Source organism: Panthera tigris, chromosome D4 (genome assembly GCF_018350195.1).
Source record: "Panthera tigris isolate Pti1 chromosome D4, P.tigris_Pti1_mat1.1, whole genome shotgun sequence".
NCBI lineage: Eukaryota > Metazoa > Chordata > Mammalia > Carnivora > Felidae > Panthera > Panthera tigris.
This window is the reverse complement of record NC_056672.1, coordinates 89,448,358-89,472,989: the sequence shown is the minus strand read 5'-3', so window position 1 is coordinate 89,472,989 and position 24,632 is coordinate 89,448,358. Positions and strand designations below refer to the sequence as shown.

At 50.7% G+C, this 24,632-nt stretch overlaps 1 protein-coding gene across 9 annotated transcripts in view; it reads right to left on the bottom strand.

Moving 5' to 3' along the window:
- CFAP77 (cilia and flagella associated protein 77) overlaps positions 1-22,493 on the bottom strand; it is a 131,075-nt gene extending 108,582 nt beyond the window's left edge. For all 9 annotated transcript variants that reach the window (XR_006210428.1, XR_006210427.1, XM_042963914.1 and 6 more), the window contains exon 1: positions 22,203-22,493. Coding sequence is in view for 7 of the 9 variants with exons in the window: in XM_042963914.1 (XP_042819848.1) it covers positions 22,203-22,394 (192 nt within the window). In the remaining 2 variants the exon portion in view is untranslated. The remainder of the gene's footprint in view (positions 1-22,202) is intronic.
- Positions 22,494-24,632: the final 2,139 nt, after the last annotated feature.

Sequence of the window (24,632 nt, the reverse complement as noted above, 5' to 3'; positions counted from 1 at the left end):
TAGCTGAAATCATCAAGCGTTTAAGGGGCTGAAATAAACATGGAGGACCCTGGGGTGCCCTCCTGGTATCGAAGGGTCAGGTCATGCTGGGCTCCGTGAAATAACATATGAATTGAATTCCTGCCGGGGCGCCTGGGTGGCTCAGTCGGTGAAGCGCCCAACTTCGGCTCAGGTCACGATCTCGCGGTTCGTGAGTTCGAGCCCCGCGCCGGGCTCTGTGCTGAGCGCTCAGAGCTTGGACCCTGGTTCAGATTCTGTGTTTCCCTCTCTCTCTGACCCTCCCCTACTTGTGCTCTGTTTCTCTCTCAAAAATAAATAAAAATATTAATAAAAAAAAAAGAAAAAGAAAAAGAAAAGGGGTATCTGGGTGGCTCAGTCGGTTAAGCATCCAACCACTTCACTAGGGTCATGATCTCGTGCTTTGTGAGTTCGAGCCCCTCGTCGGGCTCTGTGCTGACAGCTCGGAGCCTGGAGCCCTCTTTGGATTCTGTCTCGTTCTCTCTCTGCCCCTCCCCTGCTCATGCTCTGTCTCTATCTCTCAATAGTAAATAAAAGTTAAAAAAAAAAAAAAGTTTGAATTCCTGCCATCTCGGTGGAGCCGAACACCGATGGGATCAACGTTAAGTCTGAGCGCTGTGGACTCGTCTCACCAAACGCCACTCGGTATCAGCGACACTGCTTCAACTCGACTGGTCACTGTGCTGGAGGAGGGGGGAGGCAAGGCTTTCGTGAGCAAACTGGCCTCTTGGATTTGGGGGGGAAGGTACTCTAAGAAGGGATTCGGATTCCTTTCATTTTTATTTTGTTCAAAGTGAGCACAGGCAAACCCCTCTTCCTAGAATATCGTTCTTATTGACAAGTGGAGATAAGCATCTCCCATCCCCAAAGATATGCTTGGTGACAGCTCACGGTGCGCTGAGCGGCGATGAATAAGAAAGGGTCTTCTGGCAAATTCTGAAGACGTCTGTCTCTCGGAACCCCCAACTGGAAGTCACAGCATTAAGTAAATAAATAAAGTAAGTGGGCAATCTCGCGGTGACATTTTCATTAGCCCACTCTCTTTCTGTCTCATTAGCCCTCGCGGGGGGAGGAAGGATTGTTTTAATTAGCAGGGTGGAGGAGTCCTGCTTGCCTTTCTTCCCCTCCCGCTGTTCGCGGGATTATCCTGTCAGCTTATAAATACAATACAAATCATTACAGCCCACAAAACCACCCCAGAAGGCGACAGAAGAAAGGGGATCCACCCGAGTCCATGTTAAGTGCCTCCGAACAATGCTCTCTCTCTAAGCATTCACGTCTAATTCAAGCGTAATATTGGGCTTTATCAAACAGCTCGATATCCTGCCACGGAGAACCCCTTTCTCGTTTGGGACTGACCATGTGTTCCCTCTTTTCTTCCTTTTGTGCTCCGCCCTGCCCAGGCAGAGCGCGCATCCGACAGAATGGCCATGCTCGGTGGGACCGCAGCCCCGAAGTCCCCGCTTGGATTTCCTTGCTAAACGCTCACATCGAGAGGCGGGCCAGGAGAATTCCCCGAGTTCTCCCAACAAGTCCCTAGGTGCACTCCCGCTGCTTTTAGGCACTGGGGGGTCTTGAAAACACACACGTTACTATTATCGGTTGTGTTTCGAGGAGGGGCGCCTGGCTGGCTCAGTCGGGAGAGCGGGCGACTCTTGATCTCGGGGTTGTAAGTTCGAGCCCCATGTTGGGTGTAGGGATCGCTTAAAAAAAAATAAAATAAAATCTGCAATCGGAAAAATAAATAAAATCTGTACTTGTGTTTCGATGGCACCACGTTCTGCGCACGGATGTTTTGCTTCTCCTGGAGGTGGAATTGTAGGGTCAGAACCTTCTCCCACCTGTGCCCAGAGCCGCGTGCTCCTGCACGGAGAGCACCCTGTCCCGAAACCTTAAAATGGAAGTGTCTCAAGACATTCATAGACACGCCAGGTTACTGTTCACTAGGAAACAGTCTCCCAGGTGCTCATTAAGCCTCATGAAGAGGCTTAATGTCTCATGAAGAGACAAACGCGACTTGGTTTCTGCCCACAAGGAACCCACAAGAACAGACGCTTTAATACGTACACGAAAAGCGATGACAGAAAGACGTGAGGATATTGCAGAGGCGAAGAGGTAGGCACATGAACCATCTCAGAGCGGGGACAGGGTCAGGAAAGGCTCCCAGGGGAGGGCACTCCGAGCCACGTTTTAAACAATGAGTGGGGAACGGCCACGCGAGGACAGGAGGAAGGGAGTGTGCGTAGAGAAGCAGGAGCTGAGGCAGGGGAACCGTCGGCCCACAGGCAGGTGCCTGGTCACGCGGACCGTTCGTGCCATCCCAGGACGTCCTTCCTCATGGACGGACGCCAAGAAGGAAAGGAGCACACATCGTGATAACACCTGGCAGGGAGTGATGTGTGACGAACGTCTGTAAGGCGCTCCACGCGTCGGCAAGTGGGGGCTGCCCACACAGACAGTACCAGCCATCATCAGTGCGCTTGCCGCGTATTAGGTCCTCACCATTCCCTAAGCTTTGCACTTGGCTCTTTACATACATTTAAAGCGCCAGAGAGAGAGGGAGACAGAGCATCCAAAGCAGGCTCCAGGCTCTGAGCTGTCAGCAGAGAGCCCGAGGCGGGGCTCGAACTCACGAACTGTGAGATCATGACCTGAGCCGAAGTCAGACGCCCAACTGACTGAACCACCCAGGCGCCCCTGGATAGTTTCTATTGGTATATTCGAGTTCACTGACTCTTCTGTTGTGTAGACTTTGACATTGAGCTCATTCAGAGAGTTTCTTGTTTGTTTCAGATATTTTCACTTCTAAAATTTCCATTTGGGGGGGGGGGGCACCTGGGGAGCATCCGACTTCAGCTCAGGTCACGATCTCACAGTTTGTGGGTCTAAACCGACCGTGTCGGGCTCTGGGCTGACAGCTCAGAGCCTGGAGACTGCTTGGGATTCTGTGTCTCCGTCTCTCTCTCTCTGCCCCTCCCCCACTCATGCTCTGTCTCTCTGTCTCTCTCTCTCAAAAATAAATACATATTAAAATAAAAAATAAACAAAATTTCCATTTTGTTCTTGTTGGTTCCTTTTTTTAAAATGTTTATTTATTTGGGGAGAGAGAGAGAGAAAGAGAGTGTGCGCAAGCATGCGGTGGGGGGGTGGGGGCAGGGGGGCAGAGAGAGAGGGAGAGAGAAAATCCCAAGCAGGTTCTACACTGTCAGTGCAGAGCCCGACTTGGGGCTCAATCCCACAACAGGGAGATCATGACCTGAGCCGAAAGCAAGTATTGGACGCTTAACTGACGGAGCCACCCAGGCGCCCCTGTAATTACCATTTTAAATCTTGATTGTTAATTCCAAATAGCAATCTATGAGGTCTGTCTCAACTAAGTGTCTTTTCAGTTGAGGGCGAGTCACCCTTTCTTATTTCTTTGTGTGCCAAGTAGTCTGAAATATACTCTAGACATGGTGACTCTGAGTGAGGTTATATTCCTCCTAGGGATTTTTTGTTCTGCTTTGTTTTGTTTGCAAGTGGTTAACCTGATTGACCTCAAACTGAAAACTCTGCTGTCTGTGATGGGCAGCAGCTCAAATCCAAGTTCACTTATTTGAGCCTTCACTGAACTTTTCAGAGTCAGCCCCACTTATATGTGGTTTGAAGATCTTCCAGAGACTTAGGCAGAGTTTACAAACCGAATTTGGACCTCTCTTCTCTGGTGCTCTCTTTTCCTGGATGCTTCTCTCATTTTCCAGTGACTATGGCTTCCTCAGATTCTGTCCTCTGGTTTTGCAGCCACAAGTTAGACAGCACCACAAGTTTCCATCCAAATTCTAGACGCCTCGTGCAGCATTGACTGTCGCCTGGCATTTCGCTGAAAGTCATTTTCCAAACGAGAGAGCCATTTCCTGCTTTTGTCTCCTGCGTGAGGACATCCTCCTCTGGCTTCTATATCCACCTGTGTGTGTTCCCTTTGCAGAGCCTTCAAGTCGTTGGTTTTTTGTTTTTTGTTGGTTTGTATTTAAATCTTATCCAGAGCTTTTGATGTTATCTCTGGGAGGGTTGGTCTGAGAGGAGATTACACAGAGGAGGAACACAGGTCTGCTCCTGGGTAATACAATGGCTTTCCTATGCTGCCTCCTCCTCCAAATACCTCAAAAAAGTGGAGGGGTTCTGTTGAGATTTTCTGGTACCTTAGCAGTCTGGCAGAAGGAATTGGGACAGAAGGGTTTTTCTTCAGATCACGGCAAAGAAGGATTTTCTAGTTTGTAGGGTAGCTCTGGTCGTTGGGGAAAAAATGGAAACATTCTTTGTTAAGTTTAACGTATAGGTAGATGCTAAGGTAGCTTCTAAAACTTTTTTTTTTAATGCTTTTATTTATTTTTGAGACAGAGAAAGAGACAGAGCGCCAGCAAGGGAGGGGCAGAGAGAGAGGGAGACACAGAATCCCAAGCAGGCTCCAGGCTCTGAGCTGTTAGCACAGAGCCCGATGAGGGGCTCGAACTCACAAACCGCGAGATCATGACCTGAGCTGAAGTTGGATGCTTAACTGACTGAGCCACCCAGGCGCCCCTAAAACTTTTTTTTATTTTTTTTTTATTTTTTTTTATTTTTTATTTTTTTTTTTAATGTTTTTTATTTTATTTTTGAGTCAGAGAGAGACAGAGCATGAACAGGGGAGGGACAGAGAGAGAGGGAGACACAGAATCCGAAGCAGGCTCCAGGCTCTGAGCTGTCAGCACAGAGCCCGATGCGGGGCTCAAACTCACGAACCGTGAGATCATGACCTGAGCCGAAGTCAGATGCTTAACTGACTGAGCCACCCAGGCGCCCCAAAACTTTTTTTTAAAAGATAAACATAATTATCCTTAGGTCATGACTTGGAATGCTCCTTAATACATATCATGAGATGTAATGCCTAGAAAATCTTAGAAAGGAGAAATGAGATTGGCTCAAAATGGTGAACTGAGCACATATGTCTACCTTACCACCCTCCCAAAATACCATGAAAGGACAAAGAAAATATTTTTTTTAATGTTTATTTATTTATTGTGTGTGAGAGAGAATACAAGCAGGGGAGGGTCAGCAAGAGGGTGAGAGAGAGTCCCAAGCAGACTCTGAGCTGTCAGTGCAGAGCCCAACACGGGGCTCCTGAGCCTAAATCAAGAGTTGGATGCTTAACCAACTGAGCCACCAAGGCGCCCCAAGAAAGTATTTTTCAAGAAGAAAAAAAACCCGGTATGGTATAGGAAAACAAGAAAGAACTCCATCAGTGAACCAGAGATTTTGAGAAATTTCCAAGTGATCCAGATCAGACAGGATCAGACATACGGAAAAGCAAAACCAGAGGAAGCCACCACCAGAACAACATGTAGGGGATGACTGCTATGGAGCCAGGGAGTGTTCGGGAGAATGCCAAGTCGAGATCACACAGCGGAAATGAGGAGCAGCTCTGGGGCAACAATCAGGGACTGAGATGCTGCTTTTGGAGCAACCAGGTTGGCTCAGCCTCTCTCCTTCCTGCATTCCATCATAAGCCCCCTAATGGATCTCCCCAGGGCCACCCTGGGCACTCCAAGCTGTTCTCTGCTCTGTAGGCAGAAGGTCTTTCCAGTACCAATCTGACCATGTCCTAACCTCTGCTTACAGGCCTTCACTGGCTTCCATTACTCTTGGGTTTCAGGTCAGCTCCTTAACTGGCCTCCACTAAGGGCCTGCATGATCCCTGCCTCACACCATTCTCTCTCATCCCCACATCCACATGCCACATGTGGCATGCCACACTGGGACACTCTCTCTACCACAGGCTCTTGGCACATGCTCTTCTAAGTGGCTGGAATGCCCTTGTCCTTCCCCTTCATTCCACCCCAACCCCCATCCCATGCACACACATTCCTCCCCCGGTGAATTCAAATCTCAGCTCAGTCTTCATTTTACCCAAGTAGGATTCCCTGACTCCCATCTGTCCGAAGCCTCCCTTTAGATGCACCAGAAGCTTCTCCTCCTTGGCTGTCACCACACTTGAAAGTTCACGTTTATCCACAATGTTTTGACTAATGCTCACCTGCCTGATTAGATTGTAAGGTTCCACAGAGTAATGATCATGTCAAATTTGGTTCATCAATCTCTCTCTAATGCCTACCCCAGTGCCAGGCACGTATATTGGAAATTCAGTAAACGCTAAAGTATTTGTTGACTAAAACAAAAGATGGATGGGTGAGTGGATGGGTGGATGGATGGATGGATGAATGAATAGCTCTGTGGAAGGTAAAAAGAAGCATGTTGTGGAATCTGTCCTCCGGGAGAACTGTAGATGGTCAGTGACCCAAATTAGTTATGCTTAAATACCAACAAGGCAAAGGTACCATAGATGGCCCAAGACCGTATGTGATTATTTATCCTATGAGTGAGCCACACCACATGCCGTTTCCACATCCTCATCAAGATGGCGGCCTCAAGTTCAACATGAAGGATGCCACTCTACTGATTGCCTCGTTATCCTCACCACAACCGACGGAGCACGGACCAGGACCTAATTCCAGAGCAGTCACAAAGTCCTAACCCCCAGAACCTCAAAATGTGACCTGATTTGGCCATAGGGTCATTGCAAAGGTGATTCATTAAGATGAGGTCATAATGGAGTGGGCTCCCCAATGCAACATGACTGGTATCCTTATAAAAAGGGGAAATGTGGACATAGACACGTATGCAGGGAGAATGCCGTGTGAAAACGGAGACAGAGAGAGGCCTGGGATAGATCCTTTCCTCCAAGTTCCCAGAAGGAACCAGCCAACACCTGGATCTCCCACTTCCAGCCTCCAGGAATGAGGAAGATAAACTTGGGAATTTGAGCCACCCACGTTGCGTTGCGGTCGTTTGTTATCACAGCCCTAGCCAAGCAAAGCAGAGGGCAAAATCACCAGACCCGAGGACGACCAGAGAAGTCACGATGGGGCAGGTGGATGCGGGCCGGGCACCACAGGAGCTTCTGGTGGCAAAGGAGGGTGACAAAGCAGGGTCAGCTGCTACAGAAAGAGTGGGGCGTTCCCATTGGGAAGGACGCAGCGAACAGGCTGGGAGGGGGGATCTTAGCTCAGCAAAGAAAAACATCCTACACCCAAATAGAAGCATCAGGGCTGCCTGTGCCCTGCGGAAGGCAGTCCTGAGCTGCCCAGACCTGGCCGAGGCTGGCCCACGTGTGGCTTCAAACGTATTCTCCCCCCGCAGGCTTTGTGCATTGATAAATTCATTACGTTATTAGGCAGCGTCTTCTTTATATTTAGATGAATCACCACGTAATGATCACCTTGCCTGATTTAGATGGTGTCATTTTAAGAAATTATGGCTTAGACCCATCTTCCCTTCCCCCTCCCCCTCGGCCCTCCCTGGATTATTCCTGAGGAAGAAACCAATTAATAGTAGCTTGACTGTTGTAATGCAGCCCCCGCTGTACAATGTAGCAATGCCTAATGGAGTTTTAATTTCCCCATGGTGAGTCAATATTTGCTTTAAGAAAGAAAAATGTCACCATAAACCACTGCCCCAAATGAATTTGGTAGCACAGAGGGTGAGAGAGTCTTCTTTTTTAGGTAAACAGCAATGGGATAGTGGATAGGGGGGGGGGGGGGGGGGGGGGGGGGGGTAGGGGGGTGTGTGTGCGGATCTCACTCTTCACAAATAGGGTTGCCTGTGGTTTTTGCTGTTCCTTCAGACGGTGGCACTTATTAAATATTTTGCTTTGCAAATGCAGATAACTGTCAGAGACTCACCCACAGCTTAAAGGGGCCTGAAACAGAGTCATTATAATATAGAAGAGGAACAATTTATTCCAGCCTATTAATAACTTGTGGGGAGCAGGAAGGGGAATAAACTATCAGGCGTCCCTCTTTGATGACAGTACGGGGTCCTTCTCATGTCCCTCCCGACCGGGGCTGTGTGTGGAAACCGGATCCTACTTTTTAAGAAATGGATTCGCCTCTTCGAGGATCACGTGAGGAAATAAAGTTCTGCGACCCTCCCTCTCATAATAAGTCTGTCCAAAAATGATGCTGCTCATTCCGTTGAAAGATAGTTTCATTTCCCTACTCAAAATTGGTATGAAAAATTTGCCTTGCCAAATGAACATTGTATACTGAACTTGTCAAATCCTTTCTCCTGACACAAATAAAAGATAACATTGGGTGGCAGCGTGTAAAACAGCCCTGACAAGATAGCAGAGGGAAGACAAAGAAATATACATATTTTGATTCTCTCTGTTTTAGAAGCTGGGGCTGGGGGTGGGCGCCGGGCGGGATGACTGCCCAGCTTGTGAATGCTTCAGGTAACGATCGAACAAGTCACTTTCATGTAGATTTTCAATGGTATAATGACCCTGTTTCCAATTAGCCAAAACATGACACAATTTCAACTTTTATGGCGGCAAAAGCTGCCAGGGAGAAGACCAGCTGAGTGACAACACTCTTCATTCAAAAGTTTACGGGTGCACCGTGGGGCTGTAATTACCAGCTCGAACACAGTGGGAAATTATTCCTAGCGTGTTTAAAAATAAATAAGGTAAATGATCACCCTTTCATTAGATCTGTACTCATACCATATAAGTGACTTTTTTTTTTTTTCCTATTAAAATTGTTGATTGAAGGCCGTTAGCTGTTTATCAGCTCAAAATCTCAGGGGCTGCTGCCGCTAAGAATCACACTCGGCGCCTAGTTAGGAACAAGAAAAGACTCCTAAAACTGCAATTTCAGGGGGAAAAAAAAAAACCACAAGCAAGAAACCCAGATTGCACCTCTGAGTCCCCAAAGGCATCACGCTTCTTTGTTCTGCTAAGAATAATTAACCTCAATCTCAGCTCGGGGTCCCTAGATTGATTATCATAGTCATTTAAATACTGTAATCTCATTTTCAGCATTGGGGGGAGGAGGGGGAGAGAGGGGGAGCGAGGCTAGAGAGAGAAAGAGAGCAAGGCTGGGAGAGAAGGAGAAAACAGAATAAATTATCTGACAAAGGGACGCGGGCCTTTCTGCTCACAGAGCCTATTTCGGATCCTTCCACTTGATTGGAAGAGTTGATGAAGTTTAAATGAAGCAGAATTAGAACCTCAGGCCGCTGAGTATTGACGCCCGCTCCGTGAGAATGTGCAATTCAATAGCCCCGGCTTGGGCGGCAAACAACAGAGAGACCTAAATGGTGTAATCTTCAATCGAATCTAACATCCACACTGACAAGGCAAGGTAATGAGTTGGGCCAGATCAGGCCTGTTGGTTAAAGAAATTAATCCCTCCCGCCGCCCTGAAGGGTTTTGATGCCTATTGTGTGGGCCCCCGTCCCAGTCTATCTAAATGCTAACTAACTGGGAGGGTGAGCCGGACTGTGCTTTTTTTCATTGCTGCCGCTAATCTGATAACAATTTGCTCTCCCTGATTAGGGAGGCGGGGAGGGGGCGGGGGTGATGGGTGGGAGCGGAGGAGGGGCACCTTCCCTTTGAAAGAGGGGAGGCCGTTGGGCTCAGCCGGGATGGCAGTTGTGTCCCCAGCCTCGAAAGCGCCCCAGCCAGCAGGTGGACGCGCACGACTAGAACGACCTAAACTCTAGACTTCCGTGGGAAAGCAGGTGTCCACACGCCTTTTCTCCTTGAAACCATTCGTGCACCCCAAGTGCAGGCTCCTGATGTCCCAATCAGGCGCCACATCCCTCGCGCCCTGTGGCCTCCGCGTGGGGCTTACTCCAGACGTTTCCCCCAAACATACCCAAGCTCGAGGTATCCCATTTCTCCCCTCGTCGGGCTGTTCCTACATCTAAAATGACTTTCCCTCCTCCAGGCCCGGCCCCCACCGAGTGCGGCCCAGTCCTGAGGGCGCTCCAGGCCCGGGACCCTCTCCTCTTGCTAACCAACTCTGTTAAGGGTCTCGTGCACCTTACTGGGTTCGGTCTCGGGCGCCACTTCCTGGCATGTGGGCAGGTGCTCAACAGGATGGCGCTCCTCCCACCCCCGGATGATGCTGACCCTTCGGATCAATGTAGATTCGATGATGACCGCAAACAGGATTCTTCTCTCCATCGGGACAAAGGTTGGGGAGGGGGGGGACTCCCACAGGGCTGCAGCGCCAGCCCCTGCTCCCCCATATACCCTCTGTGTGACCTCGGGCCTGTTCCTGAGTCTGTCTGAGCTCAAAAGTTCAGTGACCTTGCAGAGCTGAGTATGTAAGAGGCTGGCACTTGGCAGGTACTCAAACTGTGGCACTAATCGTCACCGAGTTCTGATTTGCGCAACGGTCATGACCACGGGCCGTGGCGGCACAGCCCTGGCTCGAAGCCCGGCTCCTCCTCGAATTCACTGGGTGACTTCGGGCAGCTCGTGTAACCTCCTGAAGCCTCAGCTTCCCCATCTGTAAAATGGGAGGACGGCAGTCCTGTCTCCTAGGACTGACTGTTGCAGAGATTTCAAGGAGACGGTGGCTGAGAAGGGCCAGCACGGTGCCTGGCACGCAGTGGGCTCTGTGGAGGGCAGCTGCTGTCAGCCGGCCCAGCTGGCCAGATGGGGCTGCACCCAGAAGCTTCCTGGGAACCCAGACGCCGGGCCTCAGCCTCCTGACGCTCCCGCTCCGGGAGAAAAAGTCAGGCCCGCGAGCATCCTGCCAGGCGATTCGGGGGACGATCCACAGAAAGAAGCAAGCAGCCGCCTAAGAAAAGACAGAACCTTCAGAAACGCCAGACAGGCACGTTCCTTTTAGAAGGGAAGTTTCTGAAAGACTCGCTCAAACCTCCGAATTTATGCCCACTGGGCGCCTACAGAGAAAGCAAAATCTTCAGTGACAGTTTATGAAGGTTCTGGAGGCAGCCGTGAAGCCCGGCACTCGCCCCTGAGGGACCCTGGGTGTCACTCCAGCAGGTTTCCTCAAAGGGCTCGGTGGAAACTTGGAGTGTGACAGGCTGGGGGGGGCTTGTTTAGCTTGCAAAACGTAAACAAATCGCAGTCGCTAACCCTCGCCATCGCCCGCGCGTCCAAACGTGGGGCCTGGCAGGCGGCGCGTCGATGGGGCCTTTCCAGCAGCTTCCACAGCAGAGGGCGCCCACGGCTTCCCCCAGGAGAACCACAGCACCCCCAGCGGGTGTCCCCATCAGCGCTGGCGCCTTGACCCCGCTGTTGATTTGGGGGCCTGCCTCTCAGCCCAGAGATCTGTTCTCTGTGCCATTTATTTCCACTTACTTTGGCCCCTGAGGTTCTCACGGCCCCCTCAAGGCCGGACTGGCACCTAACAGCCCCTCCACAAACATTCTGCAGGTGGTCGAATAAGCAAATGGAAGGTAGGCTTAGGGGAATTCTCGGGAAACCCACTTGGGTGTGCAGGACCCGAGGCCTAGATTCTCCCAAGGTTTCAGGGTCACCAAGAGCATGCAGGACACCTGGGCACCAAGAGCATTGGTCCCTGTGGTCCTGGGGCCTGGTCCAGGAGAAGTGTGCAATGCTTAGAGAATGAACGAATGCGCGAACAAATGACATGTAACCTGGCAAGGACCCGAGGACGCTCAGATCTGGTCACCATTGCATCCCTCCACCCCCCCCCCCCCCGCCGTGGGCCCCTCCAACATGCCATCCCTCTTCCTAGAACACTTGCTCTCCCCCAGTCAAAGAGGATTCACCCTGAACCTAATGAAGCTTCCTTGCACGTGGCCCCTTCCAAGGCTTTGGACTTAATTTCCAACATTATTTATCTGTTTATTTTAACTTTTATTTTGAGAGAGAGAGCGCGAGCGTGAGTCAGGGAGGGGCAGAGAGAGAGAGAGAGGGAGACAGAGAATCCCAAGCAGGCTCCACACGGTCAGCACAGAGCCCGAAGTGGGGCTCGAACTCACGAACCATGAGATCGTGACCTGAGCCGAAGACAGACGCCTAACCGACTGAGCCACCCAGGCGCCCCATTTACCTGCTTCTTACAGAGGGTTCCCAAAACTGCATAAGCTGTAGGCCATACAACACATGGATCCACCTGTGACCCCCCCCGCCCCCACTCCAGCTCCCTACACACACTTCCCAATCCTTGTGTCAGGCCCTGTGGCCTGGGAGGCGCTCCCTTGCCTCCCCCCCCCCCCCCAGCCAGGTGCTGCCCTCAGCCCTGAGCGAGGATCCCGTCCAGATGCCTGTCACGTGCACCTGTCCCACTCCACTGTCTGTTTTTATGGCAGTTTCTGCTCATCAGATTAGAAGCTGAGGGCAAAGCCCACAGCCAGGTCAGTTTACCCCCATGTCCTGGGTGCCCAGCTCTGGGCCGGGGGGCGCCGCAGGTCCTCAAAAGTGTCTCTTAATTCGACCAGTGAGTGAATGAATGAATGCATGTATGTCCCGCTCCTGTCCTGACAGCGTCCACAGGATCGCACAGTTGTTCCTTCTTAACGAAGACACTTTGCCCCCCTCAGACTCTGTCTGTGCCTTTGCGCAGGCCAGCCCCCCTCCGGGTGGCCCTCCTCCCCCACCGCCCACTGGCGTCCGACCCGTGCCACAGCCCCAGGCCAGGTGCATGAGGTCTGAAGGCTGCCCTGGCGTTCCAACACCGCTCCTGCCTTCCCTCCGAAATATGGCCCCCCTGGCCCCTCCTCACCTCTCCTTTGCCTTTAGTAACTTTGACTTGGCGGTAGCCTGCAGAGTCCGGCTCTCCCCTGATCCAGACCAGCTTCTTGGAAACGAATCCTTAAACCACCTGTGTTTCCACCCATGGTTTGTGCACTTGCCGGGACTTCCGAAGTATTTGCTCAGGGACTGATGGGTCCATTAACAGTCTCAAATACATACTAGAAAATAAGCAAATAAGCAAGCAAGCCAATGGCTCTGTTCTGAAAGACCTGCCGGGGGGCAGAGGGGTGATATGAAGGCAGTGGTACATAACGGGGACATTAAGACAAGACGGCACTTGAACGTGGCAAGACAGACAAACTCACTGCTTCCTAGTAATGTTGCCCGACCAAGCTGCCAGCGGATTTTCTAATTCCCTTCATTGAAATGTTACGGCCTAAAGATCTCTCTCCGGGAGCCCGGCTGGCTCTGTCCGTGGGGCGTACAAGTCCTGAGCTTGGGGTTGGGGGTTCAAGCCTCACATTGGGTGTAGAGATTTCTTAACAGTAAAATCTAAAAAAAAAGGGGGGGGCGGCTGGGTGGCTCAGTTGATTAAGTGTCTGACTTCAGCTCAGGTCGTGATCTCACAGTCTGTGGGTTCGAGCCCCACATCGGGCTCTGTGCTGACAGCTCAGAGCCTGGAGCCTGCTTCAGATTCTGTGTCTCCCTCTTCTCTGTGACCCTCCCCAACTCACACTCAGTTTCTCTCTCTCAAAAATGAACAAACAGTAAAAAAAATTTTTTAAGAGGCACCTGGGTGGTTCAGTCAGTTGAGCATCCGACTTCAGCTCAGGTCACGATCTCACGGTTCGTGAGTTCAAGCCCCGCGTCGGGCTCTGTCCTGACAGCTCAGAGTCTGGAGCCTGCTTTGGATTCTGTGTCTCCCTCTCTCTCTGCCCCTCCCCCACTCACACTCTGTCTCTCTCTGTCTCAAAAATAAACATTAAATTTTTTTTTTTAAATCAAAGGAACCTTAAACAAATTTTTCTCATAATAAATAATCTAAAAATAAAAAGAGATCACCCCTCTCAACACGTCCTTGGGCCCCCACTGCCGGCAGTGGTGGGGAGAGGTTTTGTGCTGTGGCATCCGAGCTCACGAGGGCCTTTCCTCTGGTACTGTGATGCAGCTTAGACATAATGACCGGCCATCTAGCCAAGCTGTAGCCTTTCACTAATACCGGGCCCTGGAATCAAAGACTTTCCAGATCTCTACTTTCATCCCTCTGGACAAACACAAGAGATTTTGATCCACACAAAGAAATTTATCTTGTACGCTTCTGGGCTCATTGGTTTCCCAAATATGTATTGTTTGGTTCGTATAAAAGATCAAAAATCCTTCTTTTGGGCTCATGATATGTTTTCCACGATGCCTTTGGCCGGCCGCGCTCCACCCTACCCGGTGTGCTACGCGTGGTGACCTTTCTGCTCATTGACCCACGTGAGTCCGTTTCTTGACCGACCACTGATGTGCCTATAAATTCTTGGGTGGAAAAATACAGCTGATTTCTTTATAAAGCACATGTATTTGCTTCCCTAGAATGCTAAACTTAGTGCCACAATGAGAGGGTAGGGGCCATGCTGGGGCTCCGGCCCACCACGAGCTTGATTTCTGGTGTACCAGATCCATCCCGTTTAAAATCCCACATGACTTCTGAGGCGCCTGGGTGGCTCAGTGGGTTAAGTGTCCGACTCTTGATTGCAGCTCAGGTCACGATCTCACGGTTCGCGGATCGAGTCCCAAGTTGGGCTCTGTGCTGAAAGTGTGGAGCCTGCTTGGGATTCTCTCTCCCTCTGCCCCTCCCTTGCTCATGCTCGCTCTTTGTCTCAAAATAAAGAAATAAACATTTTTAGAAATCCCACATGAGTTCATGCTGAGAAAAACCAAACCAGGGGCACCCGGGTGGCTCAGTTGGCGAAGTGTCCGACTTCGGTTCAGATCATGATCTCGTGGTTTGTGAGTTCGAGCCCCGCGTTGGGCTCTGTGCTGACGGCTCGGAGCCTGGAGCCTGCTTGGGATTCTGTGTCTCCTTCTCTCTCTCGGACGGACGCTTAACCGACTGAGCCACCCAGGCGCCCCTGACATACAACGTTATATTGATTTCAGGCGTACAACGTAGTGATCTGACAATTACGTACGGTACCAAACTCTCACCACGACAGGTGTAGTCACCCTCTGTGGGCGCCACTCTTTTTCAACAAGAGCGCTAAGCGGGAACAAAGCAGCCCGGGGGGTGGGTTTGTCTCGTTACGTCTTTATTTTATAAGTTCAGATTTACAACTGTACTTAAGGGCGACTGATGATCTCACTGAATCCTCACGACTCCCCCATGGCCAGGAGCCACCTACTATCACCCGCTTCACAGACGGGACACGGAGGCTCAAAGGTAAGGAGCCTCACAGGTGGTACAGCGAGAAAGTGGCTGAGACAGAGCTCCCCCTTGGATCTCCCTGGATCCAAAGCCTGCTGTCTGCTCCGCTCTGCTGGTCTACCTGTCCAGGAGGAGGCTAGTTGCATGGCTCCCTGCCTGTTACCACATTTGTGCGGGCGTGTGGTCGTGTGAAAACAGTAGCTGCGGCCTGGAATTGTTTCAACAGTCCCTACTGACTCAGGAGCTTGAAAGGAGAGTCAAGGAGCAATTTCATCAACAGTTGAATTGTTACCGATGACCACAAATGCTCTCATTTCTTTTTCTTTTCTCCGTAACAAAGACGAAAGCCGGACGAGAAGCACGCAACGTTTACAACGTACGTGAAAATCAACCAAACCGCAGTGTGATTATGACTGGTGCATCCGCTGGTTTTTGCCTGACCAGCCAGAAGGTTCTGAAGCGGGAGCAACGGCCCAGCTGATGGGTCTGAGGCTGAGCAGAGCCCGGCTCCCAGGGGCCGTGGCAGGGTGCTTACATACACCGTCCTACACAGATGGATTTGCCCAGCTGGAGAGTCCGGAAGGATCTGTGCTTGGTTATAATCCCTCCCTATCTGTGACACATCGACCTCCGTTCGGGCACAGACACAGAACTGACACCCCCCGAACTCGTCAGTTCAGTAGCTGATGAGTGATTTCCAGGGTTAGCATTTCACAGAGAGCACGTTTCACTGAGTTTCTTCAGTTTTTTAATTATACTTAAGCAGTTGAAGATGTATTTCCTTTTATTTTTTTTAAGTTTATTCATTTCTTATTTCTGAGAGACGGAGCGCAAGCAGGGGAGGGGCAGAGAGAGAGGGAGACACAGAATCCCAAGCAGGCTCCAGGCTCCGAGCTGTCAGCGCAGAGCCCGAGGCGGGGCTCGAACCCACGAACTGCGACATCATGACCTGAGCCAAAGTCGGACGCTTAACCAACTGAGCCACCCAGGCGCCCCAAAGATGCATTTTTCTTAAGAAGAGTGTGACCCAGCCCTTTTGTGGGGACTCCCATGCTTTGAGAGGCCACTGAACGGCTTGAAAACCACTGCAATAGAAAACAGGGATTTGAAATCGCGTCCGCCAGTTGTAAATCAAGAACGCGTCTTTCAAATAAAGGAGAAGCGGCCTTAATTACACAATGAACAACACTTGAGCCTGGAAGGTTCTGGAAGGTCCCAGAAGCGACTGCTGAACTCAGAGTTCTTCCCGGGGGAGTGGCCTTCCCTCCGTGCTGCAGGGTTCTGAGGGCCACGCAACCAGAAGGTGGCAGAGTCCGAACCTGAGGGAACCCCGATTCCGAGAGTCTATCTGCATTAATGTGTTAGAACCAAAGCACTCCTTTCCCAGAGGGACAGAGGAAGGTGGGCTCCTCCCTCAGGGCAGCTGCCCCAGGCCGTGGTGAAAAGCCTAGGAGGCAGGAACTTGGCTGGCTTTCTGAAAAGCCCACAGGTTTGAGCAGATAGACGGGCTCACTGCCTCAGCTCCTGCCCACCAAACGGTATCAGTGGGCACTGGGAGGGGGGAAGCTTTTAAAAAGAAGAAGAAAGTATAAAGGACCAAGAGAGACAGAAACCCACGGCTTACCCTAGAGAAATGAACCCTACCTACTGGCCAGCCGAGAGGGGCCGTTAGGATGGGCAGTTCGTTTCTCAGCCCCCCCCCACCCCCGCCAATGTTTTATTTTCACCTGTTACATCCTAATCGAATGTAAAAGGATTTGAGCGATCAGAGGTACATTCCCTACAAGAGATAAAGCCGAATGTAACATGTTCCGATTTGACTCAAACGTAATAAAAAGACTGACCCACGCTGGGATATTTGTACAACTGGGTTTGTCTGCCTGCCTTCTTTGCGTATGCATTTATGCTCACCAGCATCAATATTTATTAGAGATGTTAAGCCATTAGTGGGCATGGTGTGGTTGCCTAATTTCGTAGAGCATCCAATTTGAACACACTGGCTCTCAACAAATGCTTCCTCGTGACGGTAACGATAACGATGCCAGCAGCGGGGCCTGGTCTCATAAACCAGAACTCCCCTTGGGGTGGAAACCTTTGAACACTTCGGATCTCAAGAAGGTGAAATCATTTGGCCCCAGAGGGCTGAATTTTTCCTAGTCTGCCCCTGATCGGAATGTAACTCCCCCCACTTCCAAGGTCCAGCTCCAGGTCTGTTCCTTCACTAAGCCCACCGAGTCCTGCTCAGCGTTTCCTCGCCCTAAATCTGAACCCCCTGGCTGGTGCCTTTCACTTGAAAGTTACAAGGAGGGACTCCATGACTTTCTTTATCCGATTAGGCATGTGTGTGCCTGCGTGTGTGTGTGTGTGTGTGTGTGTGCGCGTGTGCAGTAATATGTATACAAGCAATACACACGTATTTACATATATATACATATGCACACATAGGCACATATATACGATATATATATGCAACATACGTATATACAAACATGTACAATATACACATGTACACTCCACCTCCCCAGCTAAATAGTTAACTCTCCTTGTGGTTTGTGGGCAGGGCAAGGGTGGAGTCCTGAACCTGTTTCTATGCCCCCTCAAGACAGTTTAGGATGGTGCTAGTCACTTAGTAAACATTCAATAAACACTTCTTGGCTAGCCACAAATCCTGAGAAATCAGTAGAGCTCACATGGGAAGGAATCTGGAGGAAAATGCTATTGGAATCAGGCTCGCTGGCGGACCATTGTTGACTGCCTGCGGTGTGGATGTAACCAATCCGGGTTGCCGTGAATTAACTGATTGTGTAATGTGGCCAAAAGGACTTGGGGCTGGAAGTCCAGAGACACGAATCTCATCCCACCTCTGTGACCAGGTCAGAGGGCACCTTGGATGAGTCTCTTTCTCTCTCTGGGCCTTCACATCCTCAAAAAAAAAAAAAAAAAAAAAAAAAAATTGGACTAGACGTCTGTAAGCCTCCCTCCAGCCCCAAAGGATGTGATCTTATGACTCTATTTTACAAATGCATGCACTTCTTATTTGTGACATAAACCCCCACAGAAAAACAAAGTCAGTAATAAATTATGAAAAAATCGGGTGCCATGATCAGTTGCACTTTCCAAGGGTGCTCAACGGAATAAATTCCACCCCTGTACGTTGCCTGCCTCTCCAGGGCGACAGAAGATTCAAGGCTGTCAGTGGAGCAAACCCAGCAGTCTCTCCCTATAATTGTATTGACAGGATATCAGCTCAGTTTCGATGGCAGGCAGGGTGCACCCTGACAGGTTCTGTGAAGGAGCCTTGAAGGCTATTGTAGCAGGATTCTATGTTGAGTCACAGAATTCTGGGGGAAATGGGAATCAAGCAGAAAGAAGCTGGGTTCTTTCTCTGTTTAATTTTATTCCTCCCGGAGAGTCACATTTGAAGGAAGACTGGCTAACCGCACATCACTTTGTACAATAGAGTAGAAGCCCTCTCTAATGGAAAATATTTAACTCTTTTCTTGTGGCCACGTAAAACACCCAGTTGATTCAATCGGCCCCACTAATAACCAGTGGGCTTGATTTTAAATGAGGCAAGTAGTTGTTGAGCATTTGTAGATAAAATACCTGCTTGGATGTCTGCGTTTTTTCACTTTTCACTTGGTTACTGCGGCATCTTGCAGACATGTTCTTGAATAACTGATGCGTATACGTCCTGGCAAATTCCATGGGTGTGAAATAGCAGTGTTGGGTTTGTTCAGGCAGTGTGTCTGCATTTTAAATTAAACAAATCCTGATAGTATTCTCTGGAGAAAACAATTTGAGCAACAACCCCCCCCCAATATGGTGGAATAAACAACTATTTCTAAGGTGGTATATTTTTCGATATAGATGCAACCTTCAGCTTCTGACTTAGACAAGACCAAAATATACTTCCATTGCACTCATCCTCTTAAAGACAACCTTGGGAGAGGGCACTCCCACCTCTGCCACACACAAGAAGGCGCGCTCTCATGCAGGGGTCCGCAAACGTGCGCCTGTGACTCTGGCATACCGCCAAGAAGAAATCCACAAGCCGAGCCTCAAAACACAGCAACATATGTTAAAAAATAGTTTTTAAAGACTCCATAGTCTGGAATACTCTCATTTTCCTTAGCTTTAAAGCCAAGAATCCCAAAGTTTTTTCATAATTTAAATTCCGTTCAGGGGCACCTGGGTGGCTCAGTTGGCTAAGTGTCCGACTTCGGCTCAGGTCATGATCTCACGGTTCGTGGGTTCAAGCCCCGCGTCGGGCTCTGTGCTCACAGCTCAGAGCTTGGAGCCTGCTTCAGATTCATAGTCTCTCAAAAATAAATAAACCTTTAAAATAAATAAATAAATTTTGTTTAAATATAAGAAAGTGGAGTGGTAAAAGAATGCTGGGCTGGGAGCCAGGGAACACAGATTCTAACCCGGGCTCTGCCAGAACCTTGGGCAGAGGGCCCACCACAGATGGCCCCAGTGTACCCATTTGTAAGGAGGGGCCTAGAAAAGGTAATGGTCAAGTTTCCTCATTGCTCTCAAAGGTCTCTGCAACTTTTACTTAGGTCAGGTTTTGGTTGAAAATCTTGGAGAGGGTGGCAAATATCGAAATGTGGACCCAATCTCAACTGCTACAGAAAGTAGCTCATAGCCCATCAAGAACCAGAGGGAGGAAAGTAAGAAGAAAAGGCTAGCTGTCCCTGACCCGAGAAGAGCGGGGCACGATCACCAGTGACGACCCTGCCGCTCAGGCTGAGTCACCACTGGCCAGGACAGTCCGGCTCTTCCTCTCCTGCCTTGAAGGCAGGACACCCAGCCGTGGGTCAGCAATCTCCTGCACATTTGCCAACCCCGAAGTTCAGGTCCGGGAAGGAATCAGTGACCGGATTCGTTGTGGAAGCTGCTCAGCTAGTGCCATCCAGAGGCCAAAATACTGTCCTTCTTGATATACGGGGTGAGCAAAAGGAAAAGAAGGAGGGGGGATTTTTACTCATCTGCGTATATTATATATATGCTGTGCATATGTATGATATACATATATGCATGTGTGTATATGTGCATACATACACACATAAATGTATGTGTACGTGTAATACATGTGTTTAGATACGTATACCTATAGGTATGTGTGTGTATACATGTGTGTGTGTGCATATACAGTGGCCTCTTGGACAAGGCAGAGGGTTAGGGGTGATGACCCCCGAGCAGTCGAAGCTCTACCACAGATTTTGTAAGTAAGCTCTACACCCAAGGTGGGGCTTGAACTCATGACCATGAGATCAAAAGTGGCACACTCTACCGACTGGGCCAGCCAGGTGGGACCACTGTAACGTCTGACTCCCCCCAAACCTAACGACTAACAGCCTACTGTTGGGCAGAAGCTTTGTAGCCCACAGTCAAGTAACACATATTTTGCATGTTATACGTACTGTATACTGTATTCTTTTTTAAAAATTGTTTTAAAATATTTTTATTTCTTTTTGAGACAGAGAGAGACAGAGCATGAGCAGGGGAGGGGCAGAGAGAGAAGGAGACACAGAATCCGAAGCGGGCTCCAGGCTCTGAGCCGTGAGCACAGAGCGGGACGCAGGGCTCGAACCCACAAACCGTGAGATCATGACCTGAGCTGAAGTCAGGCGCTTAACCCACTGAGCCACCCGGCCGCCCCTATGTACTGTATTCTTACAATAAAGTAAACTAGAGAAAGGAAAATGTTATTAAGAGAATCATAAGGAAGAGGAAAAAAAGCATTTACGGTACTGCACTGTGTTGATTTTTTAAAATCTGCATATAACTGGGCCGGCGTAAGATCAGATTTGCATTGTTCAAAGGTCAACCGTATATAGCTTGGGTGGGCATCACACACTCCTAATTCACCGTGGAGAACACTGCTAACTTCATAATGCCGTTTATTTTATATGTAAGGAGAGTGGGGTTGGCCCACTAGTACCTGCCTGGGTGAAAGCAGCGATCTAACACCCAAGCAGCTGATCAGAGGCGGAGGACTTGATTCTCCCCTTGATCCCAGAATGGTGAGCCCCATGTGTTCACCGAGAGGTAAGTAAAGGACCTTGTTCCACTTTGGTGGGGGTGTTAAGGGTCCATACTAAGTATAAGGGTGCCGGTGTCATAAGCCCCCCGAGAGGGTGGGGGGTGGCCCACGAGAATAGATTGGAGAACACAAGGGGAGAGTGTCAGTGCTTTCGCAGGAGGCAATGAACTCAGCTAATTCTAGCGCGGCGGTTAAGAAAGCCCAGGTTCCCCGTACCAAAAAGCAGAAAACAACAGCGAAAACCTCTGGGCTCTAATGAGCTCCTGGCGTTCAGATACAACGTTACTGAATCCATGGTTACCACCTGCGCCTTCCACTTCCGGCACCCGGGAACTAGGCGCATTTTTGAAAGCACACTGCCCTCCAGTGGCGCGAGATAGACTTGCTCCCTGACCGGCTCCCCGCGCACCCCCCTTCCCCCGGTGCCAAACCTCAACTCGACTTTTCCTGTGGCCCCGGCAAGGCCTGGAGATGCCCCTCCAGCGTTGGGTGATCACCAGTCCCCAAACCTCTGAAGTGAGGGGGTGTGCAAATAAAAGGGGAGGCGACCTGGTTAGAAACCGCAGCTCCCTCCCTCGTTCCGGCCTGCGAGTCCCCCCAGGGCAGATTTTCGCGCTCTTTTCTCCTACGGTTGTAGTTCTGGGTAAGAAGAGTATGATTGGGTGAAAATTAACTTGTGAAGTGATGCTTCCAGGGGAGACACAGAACGCTCGCCGCACTGTGGCAGCCCAGGCGTGCAGGGGAAAGGGGGAGGCGGCAGCCCGGCAGGTGGCGAGTAAGGACACAGGCTGGGTGCGCGTTCCCTGTGTGTCACCCTGTGGGTTCACCGGCAGGCTCCCGGGTAAACAGCAGCAGCCAACACCGCGGGCTCACTGGGTGTCAGGCGCTGGGCAGGGACCACCCTGTGGAACTTTCTCAACCACTCCCTTTAATGAGCGCCATTATCATCCCATTCGAGGATGAGGAAACTGAGGCGCAGAGAGGCGACGCGACCTGCCCGGGACCGCACAGAGGTCCAGGTGTGTCTGGACCAGAGCGGGAGCTTCCCACCCGGCGCTCGGACCCCGGCCGCGGGGGGCCAGGGCTCGGCGGGGGAAATCCCGGCAGCGTGGGTGCCCAGCGAGGGGGCGAGTGCGAAGGGGTGGCGGCGGGGGTGGGGGGCGGCTCACCTTGACGATGAGCGGGTTCTGAAACATGGAATCCCGCACGACCCCCAGCCTCTCGTTCTCCATGCCCGGCCGGATGTCGGCCACGGTCAGGGGCCGCCGCGAGGGCGGGCAGATCTGGCTGACCGTGCGGCGCACCGGCTGCTTCTTCTTCCGTCGCCTGGGGTCCTGGCAGGAGCTCTGGGCCTCTGCCATCCTGAGGTCGCGGGGTGTCGACCCGCTGGCTGGGTCCGGCGCGCTGCCCTGTGGGCGGGCGGGCGCGGAGGTCCGTTGCGCCGGACGCCGGTCCCGGATCGCACCATCCGGCCCCGGGGTGGTTCCCGGACGCCCGGCCCTCTCTGGAGGGGGGCGCGCCCACCTCGCGCCGACCGACTCTCGCAGGGAGCCCTAAAGCCCTCCATAAGCTCCTGTGGGTCCTCAGAGCGATCTCCGGGTACCGCGCTGCGGATTGGGAAAGGAGAGAAGATCAAGACCACCCCTTGAGGAAGAATGGGACGGTCTGTCTCCATGGCGACGGGACGCCAACGGCTGCGGAGCTGCCTGGCTTGGTTTTCTTTCAGGAAACTATTGGTGGCCACCAAAGTGCACCTGCTTAGAGTTTTCTTAGATAGGAGAAAACCCCAGGAATCGCCACTAGGTTGTGTTCAAAGCGACGGGGCTCTACAAGTCCATTTATACTTGACTTCCAAAACGAAGACACCTGCCTCCACCCTCCCCACTCCATTCATATCTGGTCCCATTCTCCTCCCCTTTCCGCGTGCGCGCGCACACACACACACACACACACACACACACACACACACACAGGCATAGAGCGCTAAATTTTTCATGATGAAATAGAGATCTGCATTCCAGGCTTGATGTTACTGCTAATCCAATTGGGTGATATCGAATTAGTCACCCTCTTGGGTCCTCGGTTTTTTCTCCTGGGAAATGGGTGGGAGAGGAAAGTCGAGCGTTGAATGAGCTCAGTGGTATCCAACCTTGTGCAACAGAATGGAGGGAGGCTGAGAAATTCAGATTCACTGAAACAGAGTACCTGGAAATGGGATCTGGGAATGGACTGTTTTTAAATTTTGAAAAAAGAGTTTCTCAGTTTCAACTGAAAAGTTGAAGAGAGAGTACAGTGAAAACCCATATCGATTTCACCTAGGTTCACCATCCACAGACACACACTGCTGCATCATTTTGAAAATATCCGTTGTCTGTATCCTATGTGACCCTAAATACTTCAACACGTATCTGCTGCCGAAGAATTCTCATACATTACTACAATGTCATTATCACGTCCATGGATCTTAACATGATACAACAGTGGCACCTGGAGCCCTTGAGGTCTGTATGCCAAGTTGAGAATCTGCACTTTTTAAAAGCCTCCCAGGAGATCGGCACAGTGCTTTTGGAACCACTGGCCCGGATGATCTCTAGTCTGCCTTCTAGTTCCAGCTTTTTATGGGTTCATTCACCCCCATCATCTTCATTGAATGTTGCAAATACCAACAAGACTCTGGGTAAGAATGTTCACCAGGAGGAATTTGCACCAACAGCAGACTTGCTCTTCAAGGCCTTACACACCAACAGTGGGTAACACCAACACTCCGTTTCCAGAGCAGACCAGGCAGATTTCCAGCTGCTCACCCAAGGCCTGGGGCAGCCAGTGGGTGGTGGTAGCGTGTGTGTGGGGTGTGATGTGATGTGTACTCATGATTTCTCCAGCCTGCTTCCCTTCCAGACTTTCACGGAAATACAGGTTGTGTGCTTTCAATCAAAACTGCTGGGCAGCTCAAGCCCCAGGAAGTCACGTGGTAGGTGCACGGAGGGGCAGGATAGCGGAGTAGTGGAGAGAACACAGGTTTGAATCCTGCTTGGGCCACATACGTCCCTTTGGACAAGTTACACTAAGCCCTAATTTTCTCATCCAGAGGGGGAGGCTGATAACACCCAATAAAGATAATCCTACAATCCCCACACAGTGTTGTTAACGGATTCAGTGAAAAACTAGTTGCCAATATGGTTATGTTTACTGTTCAATAAGTCTATAAAAGTTTGAGTGCTATATATACTGGCCCGGACTCAGAAGCTTTACTTTGAATCATAGGCCAAGTTTCTTCAGGACGCAGTTGAAACGGGAGGATTGGACTACATCTGCAAGGCTGCTTCTAGCTTCATCTGAACTTAACCCAGCAGCCTCTGCCCACCTCTGACCTGGACTTCCACCACCCTCCCCTGTATTCACTCCGCTCCAGCCGCCCTGGCCGTCTTCCAGGTCCTCCAGCGATCAGGTGCAGGGTCTTTGTCCTTGCTTCCAGCCTGGGACCATCTTCCATCTAGAGTTGTGCTCGCCTTTTTAGTCTACAGCTCAACTCAAATGTTCCTCCGCAAAGAGCTTTCCTTCCCTTCCCTCTAAAGTAGCACTCACGGCCCCCGTCACTC